Source organism: Ursus arctos, unplaced genomic scaffold, assembly GCF_023065955.2.
Source record: "Ursus arctos isolate Adak ecotype North America unplaced genomic scaffold, UrsArc2.0 scaffold_28, whole genome shotgun sequence".
Taxonomy (NCBI): domain Eukaryota; kingdom Metazoa; phylum Chordata; class Mammalia; order Carnivora; family Ursidae; genus Ursus; species Ursus arctos.
In genome coordinates, this window is record NW_026622963.1 from 37,066,395 (window position 1) to 37,082,407 (window position 16,013).

Below are 16,013 nucleotides of genomic sequence, written 5' to 3' on the forward strand. Positions count from 1 at the left end.
ACCTCGCATAATATAAATTGCAGTACCACTAAGTCAACATTTAGGAGGGAAAAAAAGGAAGACTCCAAAGCTATAGGAAGACGAGATTTAAAATTTCCTGGTAGATCACATTATTGCCTAACAAATACTCACTCCCTTCCCTCAACCTTGATGGGGCAACGAGGTGGACCCACCCCATGCGTGCTGAGCTTAACCACATTATTTGCTTTGTCCAGTGGAATGTGGGTGTGAGAGCATGCTAGTCCTGAGCCCAGGCCCTGAGTCCTCTGTGTTTCTTGTCTCTGGGAGCTTTCCGCCTCCCCCATGGGAAGAATATGTCCTGGGGAGAACGAGAGTCCCATGAGCTGCCCTGAACCCAGCTGTCATCCTGGAGCCAAGCTCCGTCTAGAGAAGCTGGACCTGAGACCAGCTGCAGGTGCACGAGTGAGAAGTAAGTGCTGGCCAAGAGAGTTTGAGGTCTGTTTTGTTACATAGCATTATTGTGGCAATAGCTGACTGATACAGACTTGTGATTTCAGACAACAGATTCGTGCAGCCTCAGGCGGGCTTCGTGGAAGTCTTACCTGCCACTCTGACCTGGTTGGAGGCACAGGCTTTGCAGGGAAGCACCTGGAACTCTTCTGCCTGGTACATGGAGTAATCGGTACTGGCCACGACCAGGGTGTCTCCGGGCTTCCATGACTGAACATCGTCCTCCAGGGTCAGGATGGTGCTGTTCACATTGGTGTCGATGGTGACGGTGAGTTTGGGCCTCACTGTAACCCCAAACGGGAGGGACTGAGATATAACCCTGAGTTCTTGGCAAGTTCCTGGCGGTCCGCCTCTTCCCTTTCCCTCCCTAAATAAATGCCAGGTTTGCCTATCCAAACCCAAATCACCAGGCTCAGCCCATCCCAGTCTTGGTGCAGGTTTTTGAAGTCAACAAAACCCTACCAGAAAAGAGCCATTCATTAGCTCTGGGCAGGGGAATTTTCCACCAACCCCTTAGCTAGAGTTAAATGTGGCCGCCCCACCACACCCACTTTGCTCAAGATGTCAAACAAATATAGTTCCTCTCAACTATTATTTACAGTAGCTGTAAGCCCTTCCCCCAAAGAGCTCTCATCCCTAATGAGTGCCTTCTGGAGATGGCCAAGTGCCTCCGCGAACAACCCGACCATTTCCCACCCCTTCTAACGAGCACCTCGGGAACCGGGTTTAAAATAATAGCACCCAGAGGCCACGAGCTCCTGTCTCTGCAGGGGAGGGCTGCAGGAAGGTCAGCGCTGGCCACGGCACCCTCGTTTTCTTGGGCCAGGCCCTTCCCCTTCCTGAAAGGCATCTGGGCAGGGTGGGGCTCAGCCGGCTCCTGCCAACTCCGAGGACCGTCCCACGGCTCCCGTGTCACAGAAGGGCTCTCCACTGCACGCTTGGCAGAAAGCACCGTGTCACTGAGATGCCCAGGGCAGCTGACCCAGCCGCGTCCGAACTCGCGGTGCGTGTCTGCCGGCCCCGGGAACGAGCCGCGGCTGCATTTGTGTCCCCGACAAGCAGCTGCTTACCAGGCTTCCCACAGAGGAACCGCACACGGTAGGTCTGGCAGGCTCGGCCCCGGTCGTAGCACACAAACCTATAATCCTGGCCTTTTTTGTAGACAACCTCGGTGGTGAGGTTAACTCCATCCACTGTCGTGGCCTGGAAATGGCACAGAAATTACAGAGTAAAATCATTTTTGTGTGTGTAACGAAGGAGGGTGATGATTAACGGTATAAACATCTATTCACAAGTCTAAAACTGTCCCTGCTGCAGAAACGACTTCCTAGGGCCCCAGATGATCATTAAACGACCGAGCATCACTTCTGTCATAAGAACACAGTCTGTTCTAAGGAAAACAACGTGAAGTCACAGCACAGAGAAATGCCTTGCCGGGGTCCTACGGAAGTCCATACCCACACCACTGACGGACGCCCTGCCGTCGAGTGAGCGCGTCACGGGGCACCTGCAGGAAGAAGGTCCTCTTTCAGGAGCTCCTGCTTTCTTGCGACTCCTGCTGTCACCCCTGCCACTGGAACGGAGGCTAGTATTTATAGAAGCCCCGCTGTGTTCAATAGACAGGTGTCCCAGTGGGGGCCCTGCACCACGTGGGGAGCCCTTAAAAATACTCATGCCCAGGTCCCATCCTCCGAGGCTCAGGTTTGGCGTGTCTGTATGTGGCTTGGGCATCAGAACTTTTCCAAGCGGCCCAAGCGGTCCTAGAGGGGGCAGTCCAGTTTGAGAGCCGTCCTTGTCCCTACAGTTGCACGGCTAAGTGCTAGTGATAGGATCTCATTCCATCTTCATGGCAACGATGAGGTTGCCGGCTTTACAGATAAGGAAACTGACCCTCAGGGGTGAGTTCCTTGCCCGGGGTCAACCAAGCCAGTAAGCGGGCAGAGCCAAAATTCGAATCCAGACTTAGCCAACCACAGAGCTGACGCTTCTCAGCACCTCCCACTGCGGCCCCCAGGCATGCAGCCTAATGGCCTCTGTTCAATGTCTGTCTCCTCCCACGGGATCCTGGGCCCCGGGGAGGGAAAGGACCCGGTTTTCCGCCTGTCTCCCTGATCCCGGCTTCCAGCCCAGGGCTTGGCACGGAGTGATGGGGGCTGATGGGTGAGCAGCCTCAAGGCCAGGTAGAGAATGCAAGGAGCGGGCTCCGAGGAGGTTGCGATCCCTGCCAGCTGGGGCTCATCCCAGACCCCGGGTGTGTCTGCAGCAAGCCCGTGGCTGTCATCAGAGACAAGCAATTTAGATCCAGGCTGCAGCTGTTGTCCTCTTTGGCACAGAGACCAAAGGGACCAGGGCCGGGAAACAGGGAGGCAAAGTATAGTCAACCTATTACAGAACAGGGCGGCGGGGGCGGCAGGGGGCGGCGGGAGGGGGGGCTTTTCAGGAAACATTATTTTGAACACAGCAGGTATCTGTTGTCTTTGGCTTCAAAGAAGAGCTATAGGGCAGGGAGCTCAGTCATCATGAAAATCCAGCCCTTTCCTGCAAGAGTCATGCTCACGCCCATTATCTCGGGTGGCCTCCAATGCCCCGGGAGAAGCAGGAATTGCAGGCCTGCCCTTGGGAAAAAACTAAGGCTCAGAGGGTTTTAGAAGCAAGCTGGAGGTCAAGGTCGCTGGAATGTCAAGCTCAGCTCCTCTGAGCTCCCATTGTTTTCTGCGGAGGCCCGTGCGTTCTTCAGCAGGAGACCCCATAACATCGAGAACTGCGCCTGAAAACGTCAGTGAATAGAACTGGACATCTTCCAAGGCACAGTGTCCCACAATACTTTGGGGGGGGCATCTATTCAACTCTGCTTTTTCCTCCCCCACCCCTTTTTCTAAACCTGAAGAATGCCCTCCCTCTGGGATAAGAAGAGCAAAAAGGGCTCCATCACTGTTCAGGGAGCCTGGTCTCCAACTTAAGTAGACATGATTCTATTGCTATTTTTGACCATTAATAATTACAAAATAACAGCATGATGACAATAATTATAAAATAATAAAAAATTTATGGGCCCATCATATATTGTTGCATGATGTCCACAAAATAATCCCACAGGGAAACAGTGATAAACCTCCTTGTTGCCTAAGAGGAAATTGGGACCCTGAGTAACCTGACTGAGGTCTGCAGCCAGGACTGGAGTGAGGGCTGCAAGATTTAAGGTGACGCTCACCTCAGGGGCGTGGGGAGCCCAAGGCCAGCAGCTGCGAGAAAGGGCCACCTTAACTTTTGTGCCTAAACCTTGCCGGCTTCCATGGGCCTTGTTTTGCCAAGAAAAAGCCAAGACCTCATTCGGGAATTGAGAGGTTTGAATCCATAAGGGGCTACCACGCTCAGCAAAATATTGTCAAGGAACGCATTTTTGTGAGAAGGCTGGCCCCAGCCTTGGGGTGGCAGGGGGCGAGGGGCGGAGGATGGGGCTGTGGTTGGATCTTTTATTCTTCGCCAGACCTCCAATAGTTGAGATCTGGAACTCAGGGATCCATTGTCAAGGATACTTCTTTTGTTGGAAGCAAGCTGGGCCTTGGAATGCGGTGGCCGCCTGGGGGTTAGAGAGCATGGGGCTCTGGTCCCTTGAAGGGTCTTGGATTACGGAGCTGGGGAGCAATGGTGCCCTATGCTGTTTTATGTTTTATATACATGCGTGCTTGTCACTCCTTTGTGGCCTCTAAGCCTCCAATAAAGTTTTATTTAACACTTTAGCCTGGATTGGCTGTGCTTCGACACAGACAGGAGCCCGTGTCCGTGTGGGGAGCAGAGGTACAGGGAGGATGGACAACACCTGCGGGAAGCTGCCGTGCAGACGGGGTCTCCTACGCACAGTAGTCTGGAGCCCGGCGGCTGGCAGAGCTGACACCGGGAGGGATCCCTAGACCATGTGAGCATTCCTAGAGGATTTCCAGAAATACTTCGGGAGGGGAGGCTGGCAAAGGGCCGGGCTTGGCGCAGCCAAGTGAACTGGAGGAATAAGATGATGGCTGTTTCAGAATTAAGGCTGGATTCTTCAGGGTTGCAAGAGAAAATCAGAATAAAATCTGGGGAGGAAGCACTTTGGGGGTGTCGGCACTTTCTGCGTCTGTTGGACCCTAGGAGAGCCGACAACCTGCGACTCGCTCTCGGTAGGTCCTTCTCTAGAAGGTCGCAGCCGTGTGAGGATGGGGCCTCGGCCAAAGGAGAACGGTCTGCCCGCAAAGCTGGTGAGTTGTGAGGGCTGCGTATTTACTCGACACTGTCCTGGCCGAGCCAACTGAGCAAGCGGGGGGTCCCCTCTGGGAGGAGTAACTACAGCGATGGTCCTGAGCAAACATGGTCCATTCCAGCAATGCTGGCGTTTTCTTCGCTCAGCAGAGAACCAGGCTGTGGGTACGTGGGCTGAGCTCAGCCGGCACCCCAGATCCCATTTCGATCCTGGGCACTCAAGGTCCCAAAGGAAATCGACCGAGAAGGGAGGCTGAAGGAGACAAGCCGCCTCCACGCCAGGCCACCATCAGCCGTGGTCGTGGAAGCAGCGTCAGGAGGAAGCGACGGAAGTGGGGAGTAGGACCCAGGAGAGAATGTTGGGGCCTCGCTGGGGAACTCTCTAGCCAGGGGGCCGGGGGCAGGTGAGAGCCTCTAAATTGGGAATGGGACGTCCTGGCTTCCCTGTGTCTGGGGAGAGCCATGAGAATCACCCCACTCCAATGGCAAGAAAGTTTGTCTACACTCCACTTCAAAGTGAAGTCCTTGGAACTCTTCGTTCTGAGTTCGGTACCTGTATATGGATGGGGCGGTTGCAGATTTTCCCTGGGTGGGCTGCCCGGACGTCTGAAATTTTCTCCCCACCTTTAGCGTGCGACACTTTGTCCTGGTCGAACCACTCTGTCCACTCCACATCTGGACAGAAAGCAAAGAGCAGGGTGAGGCGGGAAGGGTCGGAGAGGGCGGGTCCCCGCAGCGCGGCCCCCAACGCCCCCGGTGCGGCAGGAGTCGGATGGCACAGGTCGGGCTGTGCGCCTAAGCGGTCTGCCAAGCCTCCCACCTGTTCTTTACCAGCGCCTCAGACTGACTTTCCCACTTTCCAAAAACAATAGACTGTATGGTCTTCGTAACTGCAGAAAGGATGGCGATGAAAACTGTGGCCAGCCTGATTCTCGAGGGCTGCAAGAGGGCGCTGCTCTCTGCACCCCAGCCCCCCGTGTGGCCGCCTGAAGGCCGGTCCCGCTCCCAGCTGCCCCCCATTCAGCACCATTGCCTGGCACGAAGGGTTCCGAGAGGAACACCCTCTGGGCTATGGGCCGCTCGGGACCGATTAACGAGAGACAGCTTCCCCGCACATTTAGTTTACCGTGTGACCACCCGTGGCCTGACTGGCACAAGAGAAAAACCCTTGCTTTGCAAAGACAGAAAGTCCTGTCCTCTCCGCTGTTCGGGTTTTCCTGGTTGTCCCGAGCTCCATACCTTGAACCCACTCGCTGGAGGAAGAGACGTTGAAATGCTCGCCGTGCTCCGTCTGGAACACTTTGGACACGCGGGCAGCCGCGGAGCCACGGTGTCCTGTCGGAGAGCAGGGGCGTCAGAGAACGCACCCCCCACCCCCCACGTTCCCAAGAACGTAATTCCAAGATGGAGCGAACCCCCTGCACACATGAATCTTGGACTCTTTCTTAAAAAAGAAAACAAAACATTTCAGGCCAATCTCTCTACTCGGGAAGCAGATTATCTATTGCCCCTTCTTTTGCCTCAGTTTTAAAAATTGAATTTCAGTGTGCTGACAAAGCTATGGTCTAGAGCCCCAACTTCTCCCGTGAATTCCTACCTAGGGATAGAACCGGCAGGGCCTTCCTCTAGGTGGTAACAGCCCATCCAAAGGATCTTTGTAGCTCAAAATATTTCCCTGCTGGGTCTGTTCCCGTTCTCGCCTGTCCTAGGTCCCTTGTTTTGAATTAAGTCAGTGGCGATCTCCGCAAATGTAAATATTATCTCAGCCATGGGCTTTTGCCACTTTCGCGTAACGTGGCCAACGAACATGGGCGTTGGGCGGTGGTTCCACCATGTTCTGAGGGAAGTGGAGGTTCAGAAAGACCCGGGCTTCTTGGTCAGAGAGACACGGGAGGGGACGCAGCCTCTCGCCAACTATTTATCACCATGTTCTGAGGGAAGTGGAGGTTCAGAAAGACCCGGGCTTCTTGGTCAGAGAGACACGGGAGGGGACGCAGCCTCTCGCCAACTATTTATCACCATGTTCTGAGGGAAGTGGAGGTTCAGAAAGACCCGGGCTTCTTGGTCAGAGAGACACGGGAGGGGACGCAGCCTCTCGCCAACTATTTATCACCATGTTCTGAGGGAAGTGGAGGTTCAGAAAGACCCGGGCTTCTTGGTCAGAGAGACACGGGAGGGGACGCAGCCTCTCGCCAACTATTTATTACCATGATATTCAATATGCTCTTCAACCGAAGACGACGGATTTCCTTTCACAGTTAGGAAACTCCAAGGGTGTCTGGTAAAAGCAACAACAAAAAGGAAAGTTCTTCACACGTCTGAACGCGTCCCGGAGGCAGAGCTGACACAGGGCCCAGGAGCGAGCAGCCCGCCCCAGTGTCCCGGGGAGATCAGCTCGCGGGCTGGGCTTCCCTTCCCCGGAGAACAAGAGCCTTTCTTCGCAAGCGCTGGGCTTCCGACCCACCTGGCTCGCCCGTTGTTTACTCACCCGAGCTCTTCAAGCCCGCTCCGGCAGGAGACGGGCCATGAATCACAAACCATGAGCCCGCAGCCCTACAAACCACCCGCCAGGCTCAACGAGGACCCGAAGCAAGTGTTCTGACGCCTTTGGGAAAACAAGGACGCAGGTTCCAGGAGAGAAAGGCTCTTTCCCTGATGCCCTGGCCTTGGAAAGTTAGGAGAGGCCTCTCGCTCACAGTGGGAACAGAGGAGGAAAAGCAGGTGGAAGATGCCCTCCGCTGACATGCACTATAAGGCAGGAAGGTTCTCCCCCCCCCCCGTTTCTGTCTTCCAGCTCCCCCTCTCCCCATGAGATACCAATCCATACGGCACTCAAGAGCTTTTGTTATTTTTGTTTTGATCTTTCGTTTTGGAAAGTCTTTACTGAAGTTGGGGATTTGATCAGGTCACTCTCTTGCTGAAGAGCCTGCAATGGCTCCCCAGTGCCCTTTGGATGAGAGCCCAGCTCCCGCTCGCAGAGCAGAAGGTCTTCCTGTGCCCACCTCCTCAGCCTCGTCTCTGCCCCCTCCCGCCCCAGCGCCCTCTCCTGCTGCCTGCACCCCCCCACAGGCTGAGCCCGGGCCTCTGCACCTGCAATCTCTCGTGGGAACCTGCGCGCCCTCGCCCTCACCCACAGCCCTGCGCCCTGAGCCTTTTGCCCACCCTCTTGCTCACGCCTCCTCGTCACTTCTCTCTCTTTTTTTTTTTTTTAAAGATTTTATTTATTTATTTGACAGAGAGAGACAGCCAGCGAGAGAGGGAACACAGCAGGGGGAGTGGGAGAGGAAGAAGCAGGCTCATAGCAGAGGAGCCTGATGTGGGACTCGATCCCGGCACGCCAGGATCACGCCCTGAGCCGAAGGCAGACGCTTTAACGACTGCGCTACCCAGGCGCCCCCTCGTCACTTCTCTTTTTGCTCCTGCCTGCCCATGAGAGCTCAGCACACCTCGTCCAGCCCAGAGGCTTGTGCCAACGCCTGCTCAGTAACCGCTTCCAGAGTGAACGAACCACAGACCGCCACGGCCCTTGGTTCTTCTACTGAGGTTAGATGCTTTGAGTTTGTCCCTCGATGTGTGTCTATACGAGCGAGGGCTCAGAATGTAATTCCTGCTGCCCATGTCCTGTCCTCAGGGGAACGGCCGTGACACCGTGACAACGCAGGGCAAGCATCCATCCTGCCAGTGGCCGTTGCTTCTCCGGAGAGAACTGTTGCTAACATTTATTGAATCCTGATTCTCTGCCAGATACGATGCCAGTATTTTGCTACTTATAATCATGTCTAATCCCCTCCTGCCGCTCCTGACGTATTCTGCTTTACAGACGCAGGATCCGTGCAGAGAGAATGCGTCACCTCCCTGCAGGCACATGTACCAGGAGCTGCAGACTCGGGCTGCGCTGCAGGCCCCTCGCCACTACCTTCTTCTGCTGAGGCCCTAAGGAGCCAGTCCCCTGGTGGTTCTCGCTGTCCTTGTAAATCCATAAACTGGCCTTTCGGTTTATAAAACAAGGACATGGAAGCCCCCTCGGCTTTTGCTAACAAAGGAGCCTTGAGATATCAAGGTCTCCTTGTCGTCTTCGATTCCTTGAGCTCCCTGTCCAGACCCTTCCAGAAGGAGCAGCCCCTGGGCTGTCCCCACTCCCAGAGAACGCACTCTGGAACCCGGCGCATCCCCGGGCCGCCCCCACTCCCTTGCCCAAGGGATCTCTGCGAGGCCAGTAAAACAGCTTTGCTTGGAGCCCAGGGAAGCTCTTCTTGCCCCCAGCCCTGCCTGGGGTTCTGTGGAGCTGAAAGGCGGGGCCCCGCTATCTTCAAACAGCCACAGGCCGAAGGACCACAACCTTCCACCGAGCTGAGATCTGAGTCAACATGATCAGAAGGTGTGGTTCCCGTGGGGCAAACAGGTTCCTGCTATGCTAACGGTGTGCCCGCCAAAGTCAGGCACGAAGCTCTAATCCGAGACAAACCGAACACGGCAGGCACATCAAAGGCCCTGCTCCCTGGGTGTGGGGCTGGGCAGTCACCTTGTCGGCTCTCTAAACAATGTCTGCCGGTCCCCAAGGCACACGGTGACCCCTTTGCCAAAGCACGGGAAACGAAGCTAGCTGTTCATCTGAGGCTTGGCTTACACGCAGCAGAGGTCCCACTGACATTTTGTAAGCGGCTCAACGAATGAATGAGTTCATGCAAACAGAGATCTTTTGTGTTTTCAGAGTGGAATACACTTTGTAAGAAAACCCGCGGTCCCAGATACGCCCCGTGCAGAATGGCGTTTGCCCGCCCCTCCCCAGGCCGGCACTGAATGGGGCGTGCCGCAGGCCAGGAACAGACACTGAGGTAACCTGCGGGGCCAGGGGGGCTTTGGGGTCCTGGAGACTGGTGGGGGCGGGAGCGATGGGGGTACCTGAATCCAAGGTGTAGGAAATGCTTGCTGCCCAGTTTGGTCATGGCCTTTCTGGCCGCGTCGTCCAGGTTCCGAGACCCCTCATCGTTCACTGCCACCGAAAGGATCCTGCCCGTGGGCACCGCGTTCAAGTAATGGACCAGACGTTCGCTCTCTTTCTTGGATCTGTAGGTGTCAAACCTAAAAAGGGGAGAGAGGGTGGGTTTGAATAGTCCTGAGAGCGGCCCCGAAAAGGGAGGTCTAAGCACACGTGTGTGCATTGCAACAACGAACACACCCCCAAAGCCCCCAAGGGCTGTGATTTTTAAAGACAGGAGCTCTCATGACATCAAAAACCGATCTTCCCAAACGTGACAAAGGTAACCCACTCTCAGAAAATACGGTGCATGACTTCAACAAAAATCGACACCACGCGGGACGAGCATTTACAAAGGAAAGACACAATTTTGTAATGACCCCCAACTATCCCCCACGTGACTCTAAAGCTTTGGTACAATTATAATGGAAATTCTTTTTTTTTTTTTAAAGATTTTATTTATTTATTTGACAGAGATAGAGACAGCCAGCGAGAGAGGGAACACAAGCAGGGGGAGTGGGAGAGGAAGAAGCAGGCTACTAGCAGAGGAGCCTGATGTGGGGCTCGATCCCATAACGCCGGGATCACGCCCTGAGCTGAAGGCAGACGCTTAACCGCTGTGCCACCCAGGCGCCCCATAATGGAAATTCTGAAAGAATTTGTCTTGCGGCTTAACAAGCAAAATCGTTCTAAAACAGATCTAGAAGAATAAACCAGTGTGAAGGGCCAAGATTTGGGGAAAGAGAAACAGGGGCGGTACGGGGGGTGGGCGTGGGAGTGGCAGGATAGGTGCTCCCCAATCCTCAGGTTGGTTTGCAGGTGTTTGTGCAAGATGGCGTGTCCCGGCCAGGGCCCCTCCTCCTCCCCGCCCTCCTCCCCCCAGGAGCCACCTGCTACAGGCCCAGCTCGCCTCGTCTGTCTCCATGCGACGACCACACCATATACCACACACCTTAACACATCCTTCTTCGCCTTTCTCTGCCTGGTCACATGCTTACTCCTTTCTAAGGGCTGACCCACATTCTCACTCCTCCCGGGAACCACCTGCACGCATGTGTGGGTAGTGTCTATTACCATCTCTATGCACACACATTCCCCTATCAGGTTCTCGAGGCCCCAGACACATGCTTTCACTGCAGGAGATTTGGACGGAGCAGCTGTCCCGTCTTTGGGACCTATATACCAGCTGTCGGGATGGCTTCTCCCCCCGTGGCTCAGTAAGGCTGGCTTGCCGCGACGGACCGCACTGTACTGATTCCAGAGGCAGCGCCAAGGGGCCGGCACGCCGCGTGTAAAGGGAGGGCTTTCGGACGTCCTTGGTGTCTATCGGGCTCATCCTGGCTTCTGCATTACCTGTGCACTAAGGATCGCTCAGCTCCAGGCCAAGGCAGGTGCCCGGAAGGAATACGGGTGAAGGGTCTGTCTGGGCAGATCTGGGTGTGAATCCCAGCTCCGACACTTTCTGGCCTTGTGACTCAAAGCAAATGGATCCCCTGAACCTCAGTGCTTTCCTCTGTATGACGTGGATAATCCCAGAACCTACTCACAGGCGGTCATGAAGGTAAATCACAGATGTCTGGTAAAGTGGTTAACACGATGTTTCCGCACACAGTCTAACGATCGTGCACCCGCCCCTGCTGGAAACCCGGACATCACTGGGCCATGTTGCCGTTACTCTGCACCCGCACCCCTCTGCTGGCCCTTCTGTGCTTCCAGACCATCACACCCCTCTCACCGCTGGACCTTTGCACTTGCTGCTTGCTGTCTGGAACGCTCTCTCCCTGACTCATCTTCGCCCTGTGGGTCTCAGCTCGAATGCTGCTTCTTTACACTGGCCTTCCCTGACCCTTTGATGCAAAACGGGCTTCCCAAGTTACCCTCCACCATTTCGTCGTTTCCCCCAATTAGCACGATCTGAAACGATGTTGTGCGCGCATGTGTGCCTGCCTCCTTGTACTGTTAATTCAGCTTCGGCAGGCAAATGCCCGGGGAATGAGAGACATCACTGCTCCCAGCGGGGTTTTCTGTCTATCTGACGGACTGCTGCACCCCAGGACCCAGAGCTGCATCTGGCCAAGGCATGGGCTCAGTCCGTGTCTGTGGAACGAAGGGCTATGTGTTTAAGGGAAGGCAGGCCTTACCGGTCCGAATGGATGACTGTCGCTGATTTGGGGTCGATGACGTGAACAATGACTCCACGGTGACCCCAGCTCCTTTCAAAAAAATAGCCTCCTTCCTCCATGCCGCCTGGGTGAAGGGTCTTGTTCAAAAACGTCCAAGAGAGCTTTTTCTGTCCGTGTAACTCAAGTGTGCCTCCTGGGCCGACCCCGATGTACTTCAGGCCAAAGTAAGGGTCTGGCTGAAGACCTTCATCAGCCCTACGAGAGAAAACAGCTCCCCAGAGTCAGCTGACCCATCTCTCTACCGGATGCTGAGCCCAGAGGGGACCACGCTGCTCCCACCGCGACCACCATAACAACAGGCACGCATGGTGGCAGCCTGAGGCCAGCAGAGATAGCGTCACCCACCAGACCGCCCTAAGCCAGACCAAAACGAGGCCAAAAGGCCAAGCAAAACACTTATCCCCAGTTCACATGCTGGCGCTCATTCCCAGTGCTCAGAGTGTTATATTAGGGCCCATGAGAGGTGGAACCACCTGGCCATGTGCTACAGACCCTCGAATATTCTTGGCTACTGCTCCTGAGAACAGCTGTTTGAAGAGAGAGCACAGCCAGGGTCCAACCCTGCGTGGGGGTTTTCTTTATCTTGTTTATCATAACCGATTAAATCAACACTCCCAGGGGCTCCCAGAGCCCCGACCGGATCGCAAGGCAGCGGAAAGTGTGGCGGGGACTCCTGGAACTCACACGTGGCCCCGGGCCACAAGAAACAACACCCTAGCAAACTTCTCTGGCTCGCCCAGATCATGGACGTCTGTCCTGCTCACGGGTGCCTCTGGCTGTCTGTAAGGGTAATTCCCGCCTTGCACGAAAGCCTTAGTCATCCTGCCTCCCTCTGCCCTTTGGGAAGCCTCCTTCCCGTCACATCCGGGAGTAGCGTTTGACGCCCCGGAAGCCGTCCGCCCACCTTCCATACAGAACGATGCTGAAGTTGCCCTGGTAGGGGCAGCGGGCGCTCCCGGCGTGCAGCTCTCCGCCGGCGTCTATCAGGATGTGCCGGGCACGCAGAACAATGGTCTCCTCGTGGTCTTTAATGACCAGCTTTCCTGAGGGCATGGGAATGGGGCGGGGTTCGAGAACACACGTGGTCGTGGTGAGGTCACAGCAGAGGCAAGGGCAGACCCGCTAAGCCCCCGCCTCATCTAGGCGGGCACGAAGGCCCGTCTCTCCAGCTCTCCCGAGGTTGCCGTGCTCCCAGGTGGCTCCCCCCTCCTCCCGGCCCAGCCACGTGTGAGCCCTGCCTGCTGGTTTGCAGTTACAGCTGTGTGCACGGCCTTCGACGAGCAAAGCATCTGGAGGCCTGGTGCGCAGGGATGCTCCCCGCACAAGAACGTCCCTTTATAAATGTTTCTTTCACCAAGATTGGACCTGGGACAAGCCGCTCCCAGGTGCCCAGAGCTGTGGCATCACAACCGACCGGACGCTCTGACCTGAACCCAGACCCCGTGACCTTCGTCCTGCCCGTCTGGTGCTATGGCAGCTGGCCCCCACCGGCTGGGCTCTGAGGTGGTGGAGGGAGGGGAGAGAGGTGGGGCGGGGGGAGCCGGCTTACCTCCCTCTGAGACGTGGATGGAGTTCACCGTGGCAGACGAGGTGAGCAGCAGGGTCCTGCCCCGGCCGATGTACACATAATGGTCTGGGTCGTGGCCAGGGTTCCAGGGCTGCAGCTCAGGGCTCTGGTCAGGGCACTCGGCTGTCGCTGCCAAGAATAGACAGGCGTCACTGCCTCCACCCCCACCTCAGCATGCAGGGCCTGGCACAGGGCACAAGGTGGGCCCTCCTGCACCTTGCCCTGCCCCCTCTCTACTAGCATGAGGCCTTGGAGAACAAGGAGACCCCTGACGCAGGCGCCAGGAGACCTGGGCTCCAGTCCCACGACTGTCTCAGTTCCACACGTCCGTGAACAAGCCATGTCCTTTCTCTGGGGTCAGTTTCTCCGTTTATAAAAGGGAGGGTAGACCAGATGACTCCTGAAGACGTTCTAGGACGCAGAGTTAGGGAAGGACTTGCCCAGAGTGCCTCTCATCCAAGACATTCTTTCCTCTGAAAAGCGGCGCTCTGAGAGTTAACCCGGCCCCCTCCCCTCCTGTGTGAGAATCTGACTCTTGGTTAATTTTCTAGCTCTGTTCCCGCAGAACCCCGAGAAGGAGGGTGTTACATACAACACACTGTGTTATGGAGAACGTTGCTTCGAATGAGAGGGACCCCTTATTAGCGACTGGCATCTAAACGGGGAGGAGCTGTACATCAGTTGGGTCTCTCCCTGGGGGAGGGGTCGTGCCGCAGGCTCCCCGGAGCGCAGTGACCCTCCTAACCAGGCGTGTGTCCTGTCTGTGGAGTTGCCCGAAGACACTGCCATCGTCTCTTTTAAAGGAAAGTAATTTGCAAACGAAGTTGCTGATATCTAACAATAGGCTGTGTACACACTACTAAACTTGGCGAACAAATGTTACTGTCGGATTGAAGGGGGAGGGGCCGGGGCTCCCCCGCCAGGGCACCTCCCACACCTGTCCAACCAGCGCCTGGATTCCTCTCCCCTGAGCTGTCACCTGGCGAGCCACACAGGGTGGCTTCTGGAAAGTTCTGTGGAATGTGGCCAGGACCGCCCCCATGCAAGAGAAACACAGGCCCCGTGCGGCTCTGGCCACGGCTGGTGCTTCGGTCCTACCGCCTCCAGAGGGACCCTGATGCCTCGTGGCCTGTGGTAGCCTCATGACTCAGAACATTCAGCTGAACTTAAAGGCCCCCGTGCTGGGGGGAGGGGAGGCGCTTGTTCCCGGCTCCAGCCTCCTCTCCATCTGGCTGGCTGGGCTCTACTCCAGCAGCGTCCTGTGGATGCAGGAGGGAAGAGAACCGCCTCGGACACGGGAAGGCTCTCCCTGCAACGAGGAACGATCCAGAGGGAAAGCGGTGGGAAGAGGCGGTGCGCGAAACAAAAGGACAAGGGCTTGTCTCGGAGAACAAGTTCGGATGCCTTCCTCCCCGCTGTCCCTCCAAAGCTGTAAAGCCCGGGACCTGCTAGATTTAAAGGCCCCGGGGCCGGCGGGGGGTGGGGGGAGTGGAGAGGCGCAGACCCGCCGTGGGGGCAGGACTGCAGGTGAAGGTGAAGACCCCGGCGTAGGCTGGAAGGACGGACGGATATCCAGCTCAGGTTCCAAGGAAGGGCGCCAGCCGGCCTGTGTCTCCTGAACAACGTGGGTGCAGAGAACAACGTCCACAATGGGGGGACGGTGACCCCAGGAGGGACTCGGTGTGATTATAGGCAAGTCAGTTCAAAATGTCGCTTTACTCTTGTTATGTTAACTCTGGGATGAGAGTGTCTGCCCCGTATTTACGCATCTCAAGAGAACTGGAAGGGAGGCGCCCTTTATCTTCACTCAACCACCCCAGATTCGGACCCCAAACCCACATTGCCTCCTCTTCTTGTCCCTCTGAAGGCCCTTCTCTCCTCTGCCAAGCACGGGGTGGGCCCTGGGTGCAGGCTGGCCGAGGCGCAGCCCCACCCGGCCCTCCCCAGCCCCCCAGCACCCCGCTGATGCCCGCCAGCTGCTTCCCTGTCGGCATGGACTCAGGCTCTGCATCTGTGTCACGGAGGAGAGAATTTCACATTGTCTGGAAAGCAGCTCTTCCAGCTGTTGGAAGCCCCAAGGGGCTCGAGTCATGGCAACACACTGAGAAATATGGCCTTGGCTCATCCTTGGCCTTCCCGGAGCCCGAGGCCTGGGCTGAGGGTGGGCCCTCTGCTTCAGCTCTCTGCGGCCCTGGGTCACGGGGGCTGAGGCTTCTGAGGGTCAAGCCCGTCCCTGGGTTTGCCTTCAGGTGGGTCAGTGTTCGACCGGCTTCCAGCCAAGGAGGCTGCCCTCCGCCCAGTTCTGGAGCCGAGGGTCTGTCTCCCAGGAGGTGACATGCGGCTGTGCAGGGACACGCGAGGCCCGCTGGCGAGCTGAGCGGTCCAGGCATGGAGCCACAAGCATCCCAATTTCATGGGGTAAAGCCCTAGGGTCTTGCCACCCACATCTCCCAGGACAAGCTCGACCGCCCCTTATTCTCCAGGCACACGCACTGAGCCCGACGTCACATCTGGATTTGGGAGGCTCCCCTGTCATCAGGAGACCGTGTCCCAGAGCACCAGCAGCCCTGGCCCCATG

General features: G+C 56.4%; 1 protein-coding gene across 2 annotated transcripts in view; it reads right to left on the reverse strand.

The window, feature by feature from the left end:
• The window catches only part of CEMIP (cell migration inducing hyaluronidase 1), a 134,270-nt gene that overhangs the window by 41,380 nt on the left and 76,877 nt on the right, over window positions 1-16,013 (reverse strand). For both annotated transcript variants that reach the window (XM_057303644.1, XM_026510586.4), the window contains exons 3-11: window positions 13,418-13,564; window positions 12,773-12,911; window positions 11,827-12,063; window positions 9,610-9,789; window positions 6,915-6,985; window positions 5,947-6,042; window positions 5,261-5,382; window positions 1,542-1,674; window positions 564-755 (exon numbers count right to left, since the gene is read on the reverse strand). In XM_057303644.1, coding sequence (XP_057159627.1) covers window positions 564-755; window positions 1,542-1,674; window positions 5,261-5,382; window positions 5,947-6,042; window positions 6,915-6,985; window positions 9,610-9,789; window positions 11,827-12,063; window positions 12,773-12,911; window positions 13,418-13,564 — 1,317 coding nt within the window. The remainder of the gene's footprint in view (window positions 1-563; window positions 756-1,541; window positions 1,675-5,260; window positions 5,383-5,946; window positions 6,043-6,914; window positions 6,986-9,609; window positions 9,790-11,826; window positions 12,064-12,772; window positions 12,912-13,417; window positions 13,565-16,013) is intronic.